This window comes from Fusarium verticillioides, chromosome 2, assembly GCF_000149555.1.
Source record: "Fusarium verticillioides 7600 chromosome 2, whole genome shotgun sequence".
NCBI classification, from domain to species: Eukaryota; Fungi; Ascomycota; class Sordariomycetes; order Hypocreales; family Nectriaceae; genus Fusarium; species Fusarium verticillioides.
This window is the reverse complement of record NC_031676.1, coordinates 1,421,026-1,436,219: the sequence shown is the minus strand read 5'-3', so window position 1 is coordinate 1,436,219 and position 15,194 is coordinate 1,421,026. Positions and strand designations below refer to the sequence as shown.

General features: G+C 49.8%; 6 protein-coding genes across 12 annotated transcripts; 3 read left to right on the top strand and 3 right to left on the bottom strand.

The window, feature by feature from the left end:
• Positions 1 to 241: 241 nt before the first annotated feature.
• On the top strand, positions 242 to 1,624 carry FVEG_06294 (glutathione S-transferase). Its single transcript, XM_018894625.1, has 3 exons — positions 242 to 479; positions 534 to 1,004; positions 1,059 to 1,624. The coding sequence occupies exons 1-3, from the start codon at positions 291 to 293 to the stop codon at positions 1,593 to 1,595; spliced, it is 1,197 nt and encodes a 398-aa protein (XP_018751726.1). The 5' UTR covers positions 242 to 290; the 3' UTR covers positions 1,596 to 1,624.
• A 2,065-nt stretch (positions 1,625 to 3,689) lies between these two features.
• FVEG_06293 (hypothetical protein) lies at positions 3,690 to 5,522 on the top strand (the record flags this gene model as incomplete). The annotated part of the gene is made up of 1 exon (XM_018894624.1): positions 3,690 to 5,522. One exon carries the CDS (start codon positions 3,690 to 3,692, stop codon positions 5,520 to 5,522), a length of 1,833 nt encoding a protein of 610 aa, XP_018751725.1.
• Positions 5,523 to 5,955: 433 nt separating this feature from the next.
• Positions 5,956 to 9,115, bottom strand: FVEG_06292 (hypothetical protein). Of its 2 annotated transcripts, XM_018894622.1 has the most exons (5): positions 8,723 to 9,115; positions 8,627 to 8,664; positions 8,482 to 8,569; positions 8,076 to 8,425; positions 5,956 to 8,024 (listed from the first exon to the last, which is right to left on the bottom strand). In XM_018894622.1, the coding sequence occupies exons 1-5, from the start codon at positions 8,754 to 8,756 to the stop codon at positions 6,369 to 6,371; spliced, it is 2,166 nt and encodes a 721-aa protein (XP_018751723.1). In that variant the 5' UTR covers positions 8,757 to 9,115; the 3' UTR covers positions 5,956 to 6,368. The 2 variants fall into 2 exon arrangements, with proteins under 2 accessions (XP_018751723.1, XP_018751724.1); XM_018894623.1 differs by having other exon boundaries at positions 8,627 to 9,115.
• Positions 9,116 to 9,294: 179 nt separating this feature from the next.
• FVEG_15830 (hypothetical protein) lies at positions 9,295 to 10,839 on the bottom strand. Of its 3 annotated transcripts, XM_018905049.1 has the most exons (3): positions 10,653 to 10,823; positions 9,558 to 10,578; positions 9,295 to 9,497 (listed from the first exon to the last, which is right to left on the bottom strand). In XM_018905049.1, the coding sequence occupies exon 2, from the start codon at positions 10,566 to 10,568 to the stop codon at positions 9,885 to 9,887; it is 684 nt and encodes a 227-aa protein (XP_018751722.1). In that variant the 5' UTR covers positions 10,569 to 10,578; positions 10,653 to 10,823; the 3' UTR covers positions 9,295 to 9,497; positions 9,558 to 9,884. The 3 variants fall into 3 exon arrangements, with proteins under 3 accessions (XP_018751722.1, XP_018751720.1, XP_018751721.1); XM_018905047.1 differs by having other exon boundaries at positions 9,295 to 10,578; positions 10,653 to 10,839; XM_018905048.1 differs by having other exon boundaries at positions 9,558 to 10,823.
• A 48-nt stretch (positions 10,840 to 10,887) lies between these two features.
• On the top strand, positions 10,888 to 13,098 carry FVEG_06291 (oxidoreductase). Of its 3 annotated transcripts, XM_018894619.1 has the most exons (7): positions 10,888 to 10,943; positions 11,002 to 11,476; positions 11,530 to 11,666; positions 11,721 to 12,012; positions 12,063 to 12,215; positions 12,266 to 12,821; positions 12,872 to 13,098. In XM_018894619.1, the coding sequence occupies exons 2-7, from the start codon at positions 11,417 to 11,419 to the stop codon at positions 12,919 to 12,921; spliced, it is 1,248 nt and encodes a 415-aa protein (XP_018751717.1). In that variant the 5' UTR covers positions 10,888 to 10,943; positions 11,002 to 11,416; the 3' UTR covers positions 12,922 to 13,098. The 3 variants fall into 3 exon arrangements, with proteins under 3 accessions (XP_018751717.1, XP_018751718.1, XP_018751719.1); XM_018894620.1 differs by lacking the exon at positions 10,888 to 10,943 and having other exon boundaries at positions 10,963 to 11,476; XM_018894621.1 differs by lacking the exon at positions 10,888 to 10,943 and having other exon boundaries at positions 10,963 to 11,666.
• On the bottom strand, positions 12,874 to 15,074 carry FVEG_06290 (hypothetical protein). 2 transcript variants are annotated; one of them, XM_018894617.1, is made up of 2 exons: positions 14,492 to 15,074; positions 12,874 to 14,438 (listed from the first exon to the last, which is right to left on the bottom strand). In XM_018894617.1, exons 1-2 carry the CDS (start codon positions 14,814 to 14,816, stop codon positions 13,144 to 13,146), a joined length of 1,620 nt encoding a protein of 539 aa, XP_018751715.1. In that variant the 5' UTR covers positions 14,817 to 15,074; the 3' UTR covers positions 12,874 to 13,143. The 2 variants fall into 2 exon arrangements, with proteins under 2 accessions (XP_018751715.1, XP_018751716.1); XM_018894618.1 differs by having other exon boundaries at positions 12,951 to 14,445.
• Between the last annotated feature and the right edge of the window lie 120 nt (positions 15,075 to 15,194).

The window sequence follows — 15,194 nt, the reverse complement described above, 5'->3', positions numbered from 1 at the left end:
GCCACGATTATGAAATGCTCCCAAGCGTGGTAGCCAAAGCTCTAGGACGGAATAGCTCAGGAATGGAAGCTCTCGGGGAACCCACCAGACGGGGAGAGAGGCTAGAGAGGGCCTGGGGATTGGGAGGACAGGCTTTATCTGGTTGGTAACTAAGCTTCCACAGCTTGTGAGGGGCTGCTGAGCAAGTCATGAGTGAGCAAGGGTTCCATCACGCGTGGTGATGGCCACTTTTCTCGTAGTCTACTCTCTTGAGCTGCAGCTATAAAGGTGTTGGGTGTCGCCGTCATTGAATGCTCCGATTCGTTTTTATAGACATGCAAATGCAAGGAATTCGAATTCGATCATCTCGAGTTTTCAGCAGCAGTTCCCTCCTGAGACCACAGCAGCAACAATCGATCAGATTCATCACATCTATCAAAGCATCATCGTTTAAACCGTCCCTCCTCACTCAGGTTCAGCCCCCACATCAAATCAGAATGGTACACAGACCAGACACTCTCACTGCTCTTCTCAGCTTGCTAACAGAGCTACAGGCAAGCACTGGTAAGGTCACTGACTGGGTCAAGCCCGGTGACACATCTGGCGAGTTCAAGCGTCAAGTCAGCTCATTCCGAGACTGGATCTCTCGCGACCCCAATGCCAAGTACCCTGCTGAGGCTGGCCGATATCACCTCTATGTGAGCTACGCATGCCCTTGGGCGTGCCGCACACTCATCGCCCGCAAACTTAAGGGTCTTGAAGACATCATCTCCTACTCAGTTGTGCATTGGCATCTCGGTGAGGGAGGCTGGCGATTTGTTTCCAAGGATGAGGACGTTCCCGGTGAGAATGTGATTCCTGATCCCATCAAGGGCCATGAGGGGTTCACTCACTTGAAGGATATTTACTTTGAGAGTGAGAAGAACTATGACGGTCGATACACCGTGCCAGTTCTGTTTGACAAGAAGACAAACCGAATTGTGAGCAACGAGAGCAGTGAAATTCTGCGAATGCTTGGTACTGAGGTAAGTAAAGTAATTCAATGTGTGCTTTGATTTATGGTTGCTGACCTTGATTAGTTTGATGACATGCTGGATGAGAAGTACAGGGCCATTCAGCTGTACCCCGAAGATCTCCAGAAGCAAATTGAGGAGGTCCATGAGTGGCAATACGGCGGCATCAACAATGGCGTTTACAAGTCTGGATTCGCAACCACGAGTGAAGCCTACGAGCGCAATGTCGTGGCCCTCTTTGAAGCTCTGGACCGCGCTGAGAAGCATCTCTCTGAGCAACAAGGCCCCTACTGGTTCGGCGACAAGATTAGCGAAGTCGACATTCGACTATTCGTCACGATTATTCGCTTCGATCCCGTCTACGTGCAGCACTTCAAGTGCAACATCCGCGACATTCGCTCAGGATACCCAGCTCTGCACAAGTGGATGCGAAACCTTTACTGGAACGATCCCGCGTTCAAGGATACTACGCAGTTTGACCATATCAAGTGGCACTACACCCGGAGCCACACTCAGATCAACCCTTTCTCTATCACGCCTGTTGGACCTCTGCCGCATATTCTGCCGCTTGAGGAGGAGGTGACTGCTGCGCAGAAGAAATAGGAATGGATACTGTGAATATGGGATAGTTACTAGTTAAATAGGAAATATTGAGTATTGTATGTGCATGGTTTGTATTATGCAATCATGAGCCGAGTTTTATTGTTGATGGGATGAAACTGAGGTGAAGCCCAATGGCTGATTTGTTTCAAGGCGCACAGTACAGGTACCCGAGATTTTAGTGGAGGCAGTGGAACAACACGGCTGAAATCCATCGGGTGGAGGCTCATTCTCAGTGCGTGCAGCGGTATCAGACAGTGCACTCCAGTTGCGTCTATCCACTGTTTCTCCTCATCCTCATCCTCATCCACAAATCAATCAATCAATCAATCAATCAATCATTCAACATCTCAGTTTTCTTTTCAGTCAATGCTCACAAGCTCAATGATCACGAGGCAATTATTTCAATCAAAGAAAGATACATTGAATATTCTAGCATATTATACCTGCTTTGTTCATATACCTCCCCTAGAAACAGGGTCTGACTTGGTCTATCTATCCATTGCCAACTGTCACTCACGCTAACAGCGCTAACAAGTGTCGCCTGCTGGACACTCAAGCCCTCGCGCTCGCTGTTCTCTCTCGTCTCCTCCACTCTCTCACCTCTCTCTCATCCTTCTCGCCCGCTTTCGGTCTCTCCCTCTCACAACCACGTCAAAAGCCACCGAAAACAACCCTCGATATCCGTACATCCCAAGACCCGACCCAATCCACCTCAACCATCTCCTGCGTCTTGCGCACAGTTATACACTGTCACGCTTTCCGCTAAACCGCCCGCCTTCGACATCATTCCACTGAACCCTTGGACTTCTTTCAATACTTGTACCGAGTCAATCGATATTTACCCGCTCGGCGAACTAATAATTACAATACATTCTCTCCCTCGCTGGGCCCCCGCTTGTTCGTGATTGGGGCTTTTCGATTCGATAAAGCCCAGCTCTTGCTTGGCTCCACCTCTGGTTCGCCTTGTCCACCACTACCAGCAAAGCAAAGCACAGTCCAGCACAACCACAAAGTGCACCACTACCTTACCTTAGGACGTCACCCTTCTCCGCCAACCACCAACTCGCTCGACCTGATCTTCTTTTCACGCTCTTGTTCACCAAAGTCCCCTACCTCGACCGTTGACACCGCTGCCTGAATTCACTTCGCGACACTCACCCCGCGGATTCTCCTCACCTGACTCACCGACCGAACGAATTGATCGTCCTACTCCATACTCTCCGCACAATCATCATTCCGCTATCGCAGGTTGTCGCCACGTCGTCATCCCTGCTTGTTACACCAACAACTAATAAATTTCCAAAAACCAAACTCTGGCCGAACTCGAAGCTGCCGTCATACAAGAGAATACAGTTCTCCAGAGGCTACCTCGATTGCGCTCGCACGTCCGTCCACCTCGGGACACTGCATACTTCTTTATACTATACCGCCGATAACTCGAATGCGCTCATAGCGCCAACTTTTTCTTCATCATGGTAATCCGCTATGAAGCCAACTTCTTGATCTACTTACGGGAATCGCCGTTATGTACCAAACCACCAAGTCTACCTCCAGCCGAAGACTGGATGGGGTGAGTAGCAATGATTTTCTCAAGTCATATTTAAGTCTCTGACCTAGATTAGACCCCCACCTGAACCAAATCGCACACAGACAAAGGTTCCTGGTGACCGACCTCGATCCAACGACATCCCTCTGCTTGACCAGAGTAATCGCCGTCCTGGTGTTGAGAGACACATTTCAAGGAATAGTGCCAGTTTGTCTCTCCTGTTCGCTCCTAGGCTCTCCGTGTACTGACCGGCGCGCACCTATCCAGACCCTGAAGACCTCGTCTTTGCACCACCCCGAACGGCGTTTGCTTCAGCGCGAGGCAAGCCATCGCTCGAAACGGACAAAACTACCAAGGAGTCTGACGCTTCAGGGCGTTTCGGCAACTTTAGAAGTCGCAATGGAGATCTTGACGTTGACCGATTCCGCGATGGACGCAATAGCAATGGGTACCGCCGCCGTGAAGGCGAGAGCGAATCAGATGGTTGGAGTACTGTGAAGCCACGCAAGAGTTTTGGCCACGAGGGTGCTGAGCGTTTCCATGGACGCATGGGAGGCAACTTCCGAGATGACAAGCGACAGCCCAAAGAACGTGACGACGCTGCTCGGGATCGCCCTGCACGAACCTTTGACACTTTCGCCAGAGACGTAGACGATGAGGGCAGACCTCGAAACGGAACGAACAGGAACAAAACTGAGCCGTGGTACAAGAACGAGTCCAACGCAGTCACCACTCCGGCTGTTGAAGCTACTACCACCCCCGACAAACGTGAACGAATTGACCGCGCGAAGAGCTGGAGAGACCGCGATGCGACCGCTGATACTCCTGATGATCGCCACAATAACAACAGTCACAACAACAACAACAATCGCACCAATGATCGACGATGGGGACGAGACCGTGATCAAAGAGTCGAGCGTGAGCCTGAATGGCTAGACGAACCTCTTGAGGAGCATCCCGAGGCTCATACGCAGCAAGATTTCCAGAAGTGGATGGAGGACATGAAGAAGGCCAAGGCTGGAATCCCTGCTGCTCCTGGTAAATCCGCGAATGTTGAGGCAGCTGAAACCATGATCGAGGCTGAAAAGCCCCCCGTGCAATCTGCCCCAGCGATTCCAGCTGGACCTGATAAGTTCTTCATGGCGTTTGGATCGAATGCTGGTCTGGACACCCCTCTCGCTGAGGAGACCAAGGAACCTGTCAACAAGCCAAAAGCATCCGGCAAATCTTCTAGGTTTACGTCTTTCTTTTCGCAACCCCAGGAGGAGCCTCGAGGCAAAACGGAACCTCCAACTCCTATGGCAGGACCTCCTGTCAACAGCGGTATGCCTTTGCCTCTCCCCTTTGCCGGCGGCCCAGCTCCTCCAGCAGGCGGCGAAGATGAGCGACAAGCTTTCCAGCAACTACTGGCAAAGCTACAGAAACAGACGATGAGCGCCACACCACCAGGACTGCCCGCATTTGCTGCCCCTCAAGGTACGCCGCCAAATGCTGGCAGGCCCAACACCATTACCTCTCCCGAATCTCCTTTCCAGCAGTATGGACCTGATCGACGAATGGACGGTCCCATTGGCCGAGTCCCTCCTCAGCATGTTCAAGAGATTCTTGCACCCCGACCCCAGCCACAAGCTGCTCGCCCCGAGCAACTTCTCCAAGATCTCGTTGGCCAGCGCCAGCGAGCTCCCAGTCAAGGTTCTGGACGTCCTGATGCCGCTCGTAACAACAGTAATACTGAGTTCTTGATGAATCTCATGAGAGCACCTCCTGACGCCCAGCGCAATGAATTGTTGATGCGCATGGGTCCCCAGCAGCAGAAGCCACCGCAGATGCCCCAGGAGCCCGATTTTCCCAGAGACGACCGTGGTCCTCAGCGTCAAATGCGTCAACCACCGCCTGGTTTCCCCATGGAAGACCGATTCCACAACCCTCCTGATGCTGATGTTCGACCCAACCAGCCTACACAGATCTTGCAACGTCCACCCCCACCTCCTGGTCTGGACCATCAAATGCCTCCCAGCTGGATGCCTGGTGGCCAAATGCCTCCTCCTCAGCAGCGAGGTCCTATGATCCCTCCCCCAGGACTTCCTGCTGGTCTCGGTGGCCCTGGCGGCCCTGGACCCAACCGTAGCATGCCCATGCCTCACATGTTTCCTCCCAACTTCCCTCCTGGCGTGATGCCTCCTCTCGAGGCCTTGGGTGGCCCTCCTCCTCGAAACATGCCTCCCCCTGCCTTCTACGGCGGCCTCCCCCCCGGATTCATCCCTCCTGGACTCGGCGGCTTCAACGGTCCCCCTGGACCTGAATTTCCTGGCGGTCCCTTCGAAGGCCGTGGTATGCCTCCTCCTGGCAACGGCCGTGGCGCTGCTTTCGGGAGACCTTAATCACATCTCACACGAATACCGTGCTTCAACACATCGAATCAAACACCCTTCAACCACAAAGTCTGTACCACCTTTGTACGGAAAACCAATCAGCCTGTCTGCAGAAACTTTTGAAAGTCAAAGCCTTACAATTAACAAAGGGGCTTCTTCCACTACTGTACGAATATCTACCGAAATCAACTCACCGCATCTTTTGGACGCATGCTTGGAATCAGGGTACGCCCTGTAGCTAGTAACTTGTTTTTTACGTGTCATTTTTGGGAAGCACGGCGATGGGGGGAAATCAAGGGATATAGGCATGATGGTTTAACTCGGTGAAAGTTAGGTAGTGAATTCAAATGGATTGGTTGATGGGCGATTTACGGTAGCTTCCTCTTTTTGTTTGTCTGGGTATTTACCGACGATGATCATGACGATCTCTTTTAATGTGATGATGAGGAGTAAATAGCAGTTACTTCAAAGGTCATATTGAAACGAGAACAAAGAATTCACGACGTTTATACACTATAGCTGATATATACAGATGAACGTCTCCCGACCCTTTGAGTTACCAAGTTAAGTAATACTTCTAAGATAGATAGTTACCAATACACAAAAGACGGTAGAACAACGCCACGCTACGTCGACGAATTACGAAGCCAGAAAATCCACCATGTGCTTTACTGAGAAGCCACATTAGGCCTAAGAGCCATCCAACCGACCTCTACTGGAAGGACTCCTTTCTGGCTTATGTGACGCATTTGTATTGTAATCTTCAGACGAAGTCGACGTTTCTGTGGTCTGCGATCTTCGAATGGTCCTGTGTTTCGGCGGAGAAGCTGAAGAGAGACCCCCGTTCCAAGAACCCTACTTCTTGATCCCTAGGAAGTTACGCTTCTTCTTTTCCTTATGAAGCTTGCCTGGCTCCTCGTGGTGTTGTTGAACACTGTGGTGCGATGTCGGTCGTGGTGGTGCTGCGTTATTACCGTGGCTATTATTAATCGACATGTTTGACATGGCAGCTGTTGGGGGCGCCATGCCAGGGCCAGGGCCAGGTCTTGAAGGAAGGCCGCCGGGTCGGTTCGTGGGACCAGGAGGCAGTCCTTGCTGTGAGGGCTGTTGTGATGGTGCTGGGCGAGGAGGAGCTGGTCGCTCAAAGAGATGCCGTGGAGCGTGTCGCTTTGGTCGCTCCAGGGGCAAGTCAAGTTGACGCTTATCGCGACTGAGATCGCCCACTTGGCGAATAAATAACTGAGGAGTAATCATGTGAGAAGTGACGAGAATGATATCTCGACTGCGCGCTTCACCAACTTCGTAGCACGATCGGCTCTCGCTGTATGTAGCACCTCCAGCCATGAAGACAATTAATCGCTGTCGATTCTCTGGTGGACGGCGTCCAGCTGCTGCCCAATTTGGTCGACCAGCACGAAGAGAACCTCCCTGTGCCAAGTGAAGTTCCTCATTGGGGTCCAGTGGTGGCTTCACATAAGGGAAGTGAGTCTGATCTAACATGCCCCTTGCCAGATGGTCCACCATGTGTTTCATTGCAGGCTCGAATCGTGTTAATCCATATTCCTCGTTCAATTGTGTCGATTTTGGATCGATCGGGAATAGAGGCGGGGGGATCTGGCGCACATCCTTGAGTGCATGTGTCATATGTCCACCAAGCTGCTCAAAATTCAATACAACCTCACGGTCAGACTGAGGGAGGGAGGCGTGGGCCAAGAGTCGTTTGATGTCTTCGTCAACTACACCATCCCGATAGAGAATGAATAATATGATGAGGCGCAGCCTGTCTGAAGGTGATACGGCCTCGTCGTCCAACAGAGGTACGATCATTTCGAGAATGTTCTTCGGTCTCTTAAAGTCCTCGTCCAGTCCAGATGCGAGCGTTTGCTCTATAGAGGCGATGTCCATCAACTTGTGCTTCTGGAAAATGTTCATACACTCTTGCGCCATGGTCAGATGCAGGGAATATGCCTCCTTCATCTCTTGAAACTGCGGCAAGCCTGCCAACATATCTCTAATCGTATTAAGGTTGGTCGTGTCGGCATTCTCATTGGTGAAGTGGGGGTTTTGTTGGAGGAACTTTTGGAAATCGCCCATAAGTTTATCAATCGTGTCCTTCATGTGTCTGTGTCGATTGTCCACCCATATCTTGTCCTTGTCTGTGAGCTCCATATCTTTCTCTTCAGCTTCTGGTGTTCCCTCGTTGATTGTCGTACGATAAGTGACCTTGTCGCCGTCCTTGATCGGCAGGAGGTCGTGTGCCATGGCTTGGTAGGAGAACTCATGGACCAAAGGTGACATCAAATCCATCGATCGGTCTGTGATGACGAGTGTCGCTTGTGGCCGCGGTGAGGGTGGGGGAAAGCTAGTGTCCCATTGCGCATACGCATCGAGCTCTTCCTGGACAAATCGAGCCAGGTGAGTGCAGAGGACGGCTGCCTCGTGGCGTGCGCTTTGCGGCTTGTAGTAACGAACTTTGGGGTATTCTCCGAGTGTAATACAAAGACCGGCGATCTAACTTCTCATCAACAAACGTCATCCGGCAGAAGCGTGCTGCCGCCTTACCTTTTGCGCTAGACCCTTCATGTGTGTTGGAACGATGGCGTTACAGGCTGGGTGGAAGAGCATGGGAAAGCTCCAGGGGTCGCGAAGGGTAACGAGATGCGATTCTCGAGGTAAGAAATCGACGAACATGGTCTGGAAACCGGCACGGAGCTGTCGGGCTCCAGGAAAGTCGTCGATCTTGCGTCGCAATGAGGGGTCGAGGAGGCCGGTCCAGACAAGGTAATAGCTGCGATAACGTCGCATCTCGAAGTCGGCGAGAAGGCATTCGACAGCGAAGGATTCAGGCGAAAGGATATAGATTGCGTCCATCTCGGGGTTCGGTTCGCGACGGTTCTCGATTCGCTCGATAGCTGGAGGAAATGCTGGTCAGTACCAGACACAGAAGCCGGCAGTCAGATAGACCAACTGGCGATATTGTTATTAAGAATGTCATCCTCCTTGACGACATTGTCAATGATCTTTTTGGAGTTCTCGTCGACGATCAGGCATTTCCACTATTGCGTCAAAGACGTCAGTCAACTGTCGAGCTCAAAGCTTGGCTGGTAGCTTACATCGCCTCGAGTGATCTTCTTGATCTGCCCCAAGATAGCTGAAGCCGGCGCATCAGCAACGAATTGTCTATAGTATCTGAATTGTATATATCATACCATCATGCTGCTCTTGAATGACGGACAACCCCATGGTGTATAGTAAAGGCGGGCTGCCCTGTCACGTCGTTGGGTATGGAGATATTGAGGAAGGCTGAGATAGTATTTGGCAACGAGAGAAGCGGCGGTAGGATCCAGCCCAGAACCTTGAAATTGAAGCGATGCAGGGAAGCGCAGGGGTATCAAAGTTAAGTTAAAAGAAAAATGGTGCAATGTAAAGTGGCTAAAGTTGAGAGGTTTTGCTCAAGTATCGAGGATTCTAAGTTTGGTCTGGTTTGGTTTGGGGATTGGGCCCAAAGTCAGGAGTTGATGTGCTAACTACGTATGGCTTTCCATTTGGCGGGGTTTCATCATCCCAATAGAAGGCATGAAGAAGGTGGGTCCAGGTCTTGCAGTCGCTAGCGCCCGGTGGTTGGTTAGTGATGGTCGCTATAAAGGTCCCTGGAGGAAGCCTACAGGACAGTGGAGAGCATCAGCAGCATGGCATAGGTAAGGTACTTAGGGGGCGGTGTATCAGCCTCAGCCTCAACTTCGATGAGGTCATCATCACAGATGCTTGAATTCAGAGTATACTTCGACTTCACATCTTGACTTTTTAGGTAGAACACAATTTGTGGATATTCTGTTGAAGATCTCGATAGAGATATATCTGTATGTTTATCACTGTTTCGTTCATGCAACATGAAACACTTGGTTCAATCTGAAACTCTTGATTTACCTTGGTGCTTAAGCCCAGTTGACTGGCACTCGGGGGGCAGGAAAACAACGAACCTTCCTTCATATAGGGTGTCAAAATAAACTTAGCAAAAGTTATCTTAAGCTTAGGCTATATTACCTAAGTCTTTTTGTCATTTAGGATCAAGGTCCTCTGTTTTCTTTCCTCCCCTAGACTGGAAATAGCTCTCGAGATCGGAGCTGATCGCATTGGCATCGCGATGCTCTGAGGCCAAATGCCCAGCTGTGATGGCTTCAGGTGGACTACAGCAGAGTCGTCAAGTGTTGTCTTTCCGGGTGAGTGTTCTGATCCGGCGGCGAGTCCTTGAGCAGGTCCTAGAATAGGCATCTCTTTAACCGCGTGATGGCCTGTGATATCGTAGACCGGATACAATGTATCCGGTGCGTCGAGTCGTCTTTGTTTGTCTTTTCTCATTGCCTTGTATCCTCAACCATCGTCGCCTTTTCCTTTCAGATAGCTTTCCACATCAACTCTCCCATAAATCTCACCCTGTAGTCTCTCATGCCGTTGTCGTTCCTTAGCCGCCAGCTGCTTCACTTCCTTTCTGTTTAATGGCCTGGGCTTCTCTTCCTTTTTCTTTTCTTGGATCTCTTTCGGTATCGTCGCTCCGATGCCGAGGGTATCTTCTTTTGCCACCACTTTGATGGGATATCGCATTCCCTCGCCCTCTCTTCCTAGACCTCGTCGGGCATCAGGGTCCCAACCTTGAGATTTCAGGGCTTTGAGACCCATGCGCGAGCGATCAAGTGCTGATGGGGGGTGTGAATGTGTGAGTGAGACTTGGTGAGCGAAGGATGCTTCGTGAGGCTGTGAAGTGGATGAGATGGGGAGTTTGCAGTCTGGACATATTTCCTCTGGCTCTTCTTCTGAGGCTTTGGGATCTTTGTCTTCGGAAGGCTTTAGAACGATGCTAGCATACAAATCGCCGATGGAAGTGTCTGTTGATTTGACTGGTGTTATTGTGGTTGTGGTTCCAGCATCGGGATCTTGGGCGGGAACAAACTCGACCCTTTGTCGCTTCAGTCCCGCACCGAAAGCCCGCTTGTAGTGTAAAGGGATGTCTTCTTCATCATGGCTCTCGTCAGAGGCGTCTTCTCTATAGCGCTGCATGATGCCAGGGCTGTGGAGGGTCAGTTGTAGTTGTAAGTGATGCTTGAAGAAGGGAAGTTCTTCTAGAATGAAAGGTTGCCTAACCTAAATCCTTTTGGGTCCTGAGGCTCTTTGAACTTGTTATTTCCAACACCACAACTGTAACTTAATTACGGCCTCTTCTTTATTGTTGGATATTCTAGTTGAAGTCTGTAGAAATTTTCAGGCTCTGCAAAATAATTTCACAAGGCATGTGGCTGATCGCACAACACCAACCCAATAATAAGAATGCTATTAACGACCCAATAGAGCCCAATTCAGAGTCGGCCGACTTACTCGGGAAACACTCAACATAATCAGTAGATTTTGCGTCACTCAACGTTCCATGCATTCTTGGTAAGGCAAGCCACACATATTCATAAGCGATACATCATGCTGAAAACCGAAAACCAAGATATCCCATTCGGTGAAGCCGATGCAGAACATGATGTGATTACGACAATTACCTTGAATAGCTTTTGGTGAAACATGGGTTTTAAGAGGACTCGCTATTCGGGTTTATCACAAGTCCTGACATTGGATGTCACTGGTCTACGAATTTGTGATGATAGTGACATGGCGGAGTTGGTCCGGAGGAAGGGAAAAAATGCTCAACGCAGCGTTTGTGAGAACTTGCATATTTTACTATAGGTAGATATTTATTGGTGTAAACGCCTTCTCTTGGGTGAAGTATAAGTACATTGCCTTCCCTCCTCTATCGGAAAACATCTTCCACTGAAGTCCATTGCTCTTAGTTAACTCTTGCACTACCACTCGCACTGAATACCAATAACCTTACATATAATATCCTAGCCTTATCAAATATCAACATGGGTTCAGTCGAAGCAAACGGTCACCAAAAGATCCTCATCAACGTCGGAGCCAAAAATGCTTGTCTCTTTGATACACTCACAATTCATATCCTTCACTAACACAATCACAGGTCCCCTTCTACACTCCCATTCAAGACCCTCCTGCAGGAACCCCCTGGGATGTCCAACCCGAAGGCAGCCTATTCTCCCCCCTCAAATTGCGAGGTCTAACGCTCCACAATCGTATCATCGTGTCACCAATGTGCCAGTATGTAACCCCCCCATATGCTACTACTAAATACTTACCTAACAAACATTCTAGATACTCTGCTAAGGATGGCTACATGACCCCGTGGCACAAGCAGCACCTCGGAAGTTTCGCCGCACGTGGCCCTGGGCTCATCATCACAGAAGTAAATGCGGTGTCACCAGAAGGACGAATCAGCCCTCAAGATGCCGGTATCTGGCAAGATGGACAAATCGAACCTCTGAAGGAGATTGTGGATTTTGTCCACAGCCAGGGTGCAAGGATTGCGATTCAGATGGGCCATGCGGGAAGAAAAGCGAGTACTGTTGTGCCCTGGCTGGACCGCAAGAACACAGCTGTCAAAGAGGTAGGACACTCGCCATTACATGGAAGCGATCAGTGGCTTATTACTCACAGGCTGGTGGCTGGCCGGACGAAGTGGTTGCACCAAGTGCAATTCCCTACAGCCCAGACTCTCTCACTCCCAGGGAGATGACAAGCGATGACATTGCCAAATTCAAGCAAGATTGGGTGGCTGCTGTGAAAAGAGCACTCATGGCCGGCTTTGATGTAAGACCTCCAGATAGCACATCTGACTTGATAGACACTGACTGCGTTAGGCCATCGAAATCCACGCTGCCCATGGTTATCTCCTAAACGCATTCCTCTCCCCAGCCTCAAACCAACGAACAGACCAGTACGGAGGATCTTTCGAGAACCGTATTCGTCTCCTTCTAGAGACTGTTCAATCCACTCGCGATATCGTCCCCGAGGACTTTCCCCTTCTTGTCCGCGTGCCAGGAACAGATTACCTCGAGTTCGATTCGTCCTTACCACAGTGGCATATCGAAGAAGCCGCAAAGCTCGGTCAAATCCTCGCCGCAAACGGCATCGATCTGATTGACATTTCAGGCGGTGGTTTGGATAGTCGTCAGAAAATCACTTCTGGCCCCGGATATCAAGTCCCGTATGCTGCCGCCGTAAAGAAAGCTGTCAAGGACACCGGAGTTGCTGTGACTTCGGTTGGAATGATTACTTCTGGAAAGCAGGCCCAGGGCTATCTGAGTGATGACTCTGTAGATGCTGTCTTGGTGGGACGGGGGTTCCTCAAGGACCCTAATCTTGTCTGGCACTGGGCGGATGAACTGGATATTGACATCCACGTCGCTTCTCAATGTAAGTTTCCAGTATCTGCTATTTCAAAGACTATGCTGACGATGATACAGATGGCTGGGGTTTTGGAATGACCCGTACTCACCGACACAGAAAGCATTAAACATAGAGAACACTATGCAGCTCCCCCTTTTCCTCTTGTTCACATAGACAACTTCAGCATAGACAATAAATAGAAATCAGTATGAATCAAACAATTACTCAAAGAAATGTCTTGTTTATGCTCAACATCCTTCTATGGATTTCATAGACCTAAACAATTCATACAATTCTCATAACATGTTCCAATGCATCATAACTCATGATATTCAGATTGTCTCCAATCTTACGCAGCATTGCTACGCGCCCGACGCGTAGCCCGTATCTTTTGCTGCGCCTTGGCTCTCTGTAACATCTCATCATCCATGCCCTGACGCCACGAACAATCAGAAGCAAATTCACATGTTCTACACTTGAATGCTTCCTCTATATCGACGCCTCTTGCATCGCGTTTCCCTTTCCACCAATCCATGTAGTTAGCAAGATAGGTCTCCAAAGCTTGTCTTGAAACAGGGAAGTCGTGAAGATCAATCACACGACCATCACTGCGATGGACGTATTGAACTCGAAGCATGTGTCCAAGAGAGTGTTCGCCCTTAGGGAAAGTGAGCTCTATCTCATGCTCGACAAGAGGGACGAGTTCGCGTAGAGTTCGATACTGCAACAGGTCTGGTCCTGCTGAAGAAGAGCTCTGGAAACTCGAGGAAGGATGTTCTTGCGTGAACTCCGTTTCTGTTTCTGACGCATCCACAAAGATCTCATCGTGCAGGCTACCGACTTGTGCGATGAAAGTGTCTGAAAAGGTGTCATCTGGATCAAGTCCGTATCGTCGAAAGACTTTGAAGAAATCGAGTTTCCCAGCAACCATATCAGACAAGAAGTGATGATACAAAAGCAACTGAATCTTGGCGGGCCGTATTTGAGCGTTGGAAACAGGAGAAAATGATCCGCGAGTCTTGACGTCTGCGAGATAAATCTTTGGTCCCGAATCATTCTTTTGATTTGTGTTTTTTGGTGGAAAATAGTCAGTCAATGATGATTGTCGTCCAGTCGTGTCAGACTCTTGACTAGAGAGCTCTGCTTCAAATTCAGGATTGGGGTTCTCGTAGCTCACGCTATCGATGACTCCATTGACGAGGTTCCCATCAATCATGCCCCATACCTCGAGTTCACGAGTGAGTCCCGTGTCTCGCAAGGTTCTGAGTCCTTGAACTAGATTCCACAGTTTGAGTCCAAATGCGTCTTCCTTGGTCATGATGTCAATTTGGACTGTAGTGTGGACTTCGTCTTCAAGCCTTTTGTGAACCTTGGTTCCTTGCTTCATGGCTGCTGTTCTGGTTCTTCGACCTCCAGGTAAGCGGGTGAGAGTATACCAGTACTGCAGCTCGCACCAAGCACCAGACGTAAGATCGGTCACGGTCAGTGGTCTCTTAGGATATGACCTGAACCGCTGCAGAGGTGAGCGGCCATCATCGTACGGATCAGCCTCTATTGTCTCAGTTGCTGGTGTCGGAGTGACGCTTGATTCTGATTCTGATTCAGGAGGTGGCTTTGGTTTCAGATCCTTCAAGGCTTTGCTCACTAATCTCTTTGGTCAGTTAGTGCTGAAGCCTCTTGAGGATATCATCACGTACAATCCGGGTAGAGTACGTCCTCGATTGAGGATAAAGCTGGCGGCGGCGTTGGCAGACCAGAAGACGTGTCGAGTTGATGGAAAGCCTTGCCTCTGTACAGATTATGCGTGGAGCCTGTTTGAAGGCGGTCCACGCCAGAAGTTGATGATGTGCCACCAGCGACATTTTGAGGGTGTAGACTATCGTGTCTCTCAGGAACAGAGTCTATAGCTGCGATCTCTGCGTTATTCGGGACGTTGTTGTTTTCAGCAGACAACTGAAGGAGCAATTCTTCCTCCTCAGCAGAGAAATCGTAACCAAACTCGTTATCGCTATCTAACGTCATCGCAGCCGCTCTCGTTGGAGGCGATGAATCATTGTTTTAGGGAATGGATGCGGCGGGGAAATGGCACTTGCAGCTAAATTTAGCAAGGGTTTTTGATGATGAATGACGAGGAGGAGTTTTGGCCTCTGTCTCTAGGTAGAAGAGGGAAGAAGACGCGAGCGATTACACGGGGTCACGTGGGGCACTGGAAGTGATACCCAACTGCCTAAGAATGTCTCCTTAGGCAGAATACCTATAGTAAGTCAGGCAGTGATATTATGATAATTGATGTTCGCAGATGAATCAGTCGAGTCCAGTCCAAGACGAACAATAACAATATTCCGGGGCTAGTCTGAGTGTGGAGAACAATACTAACTATAGCCATAACCATGTCTCTAT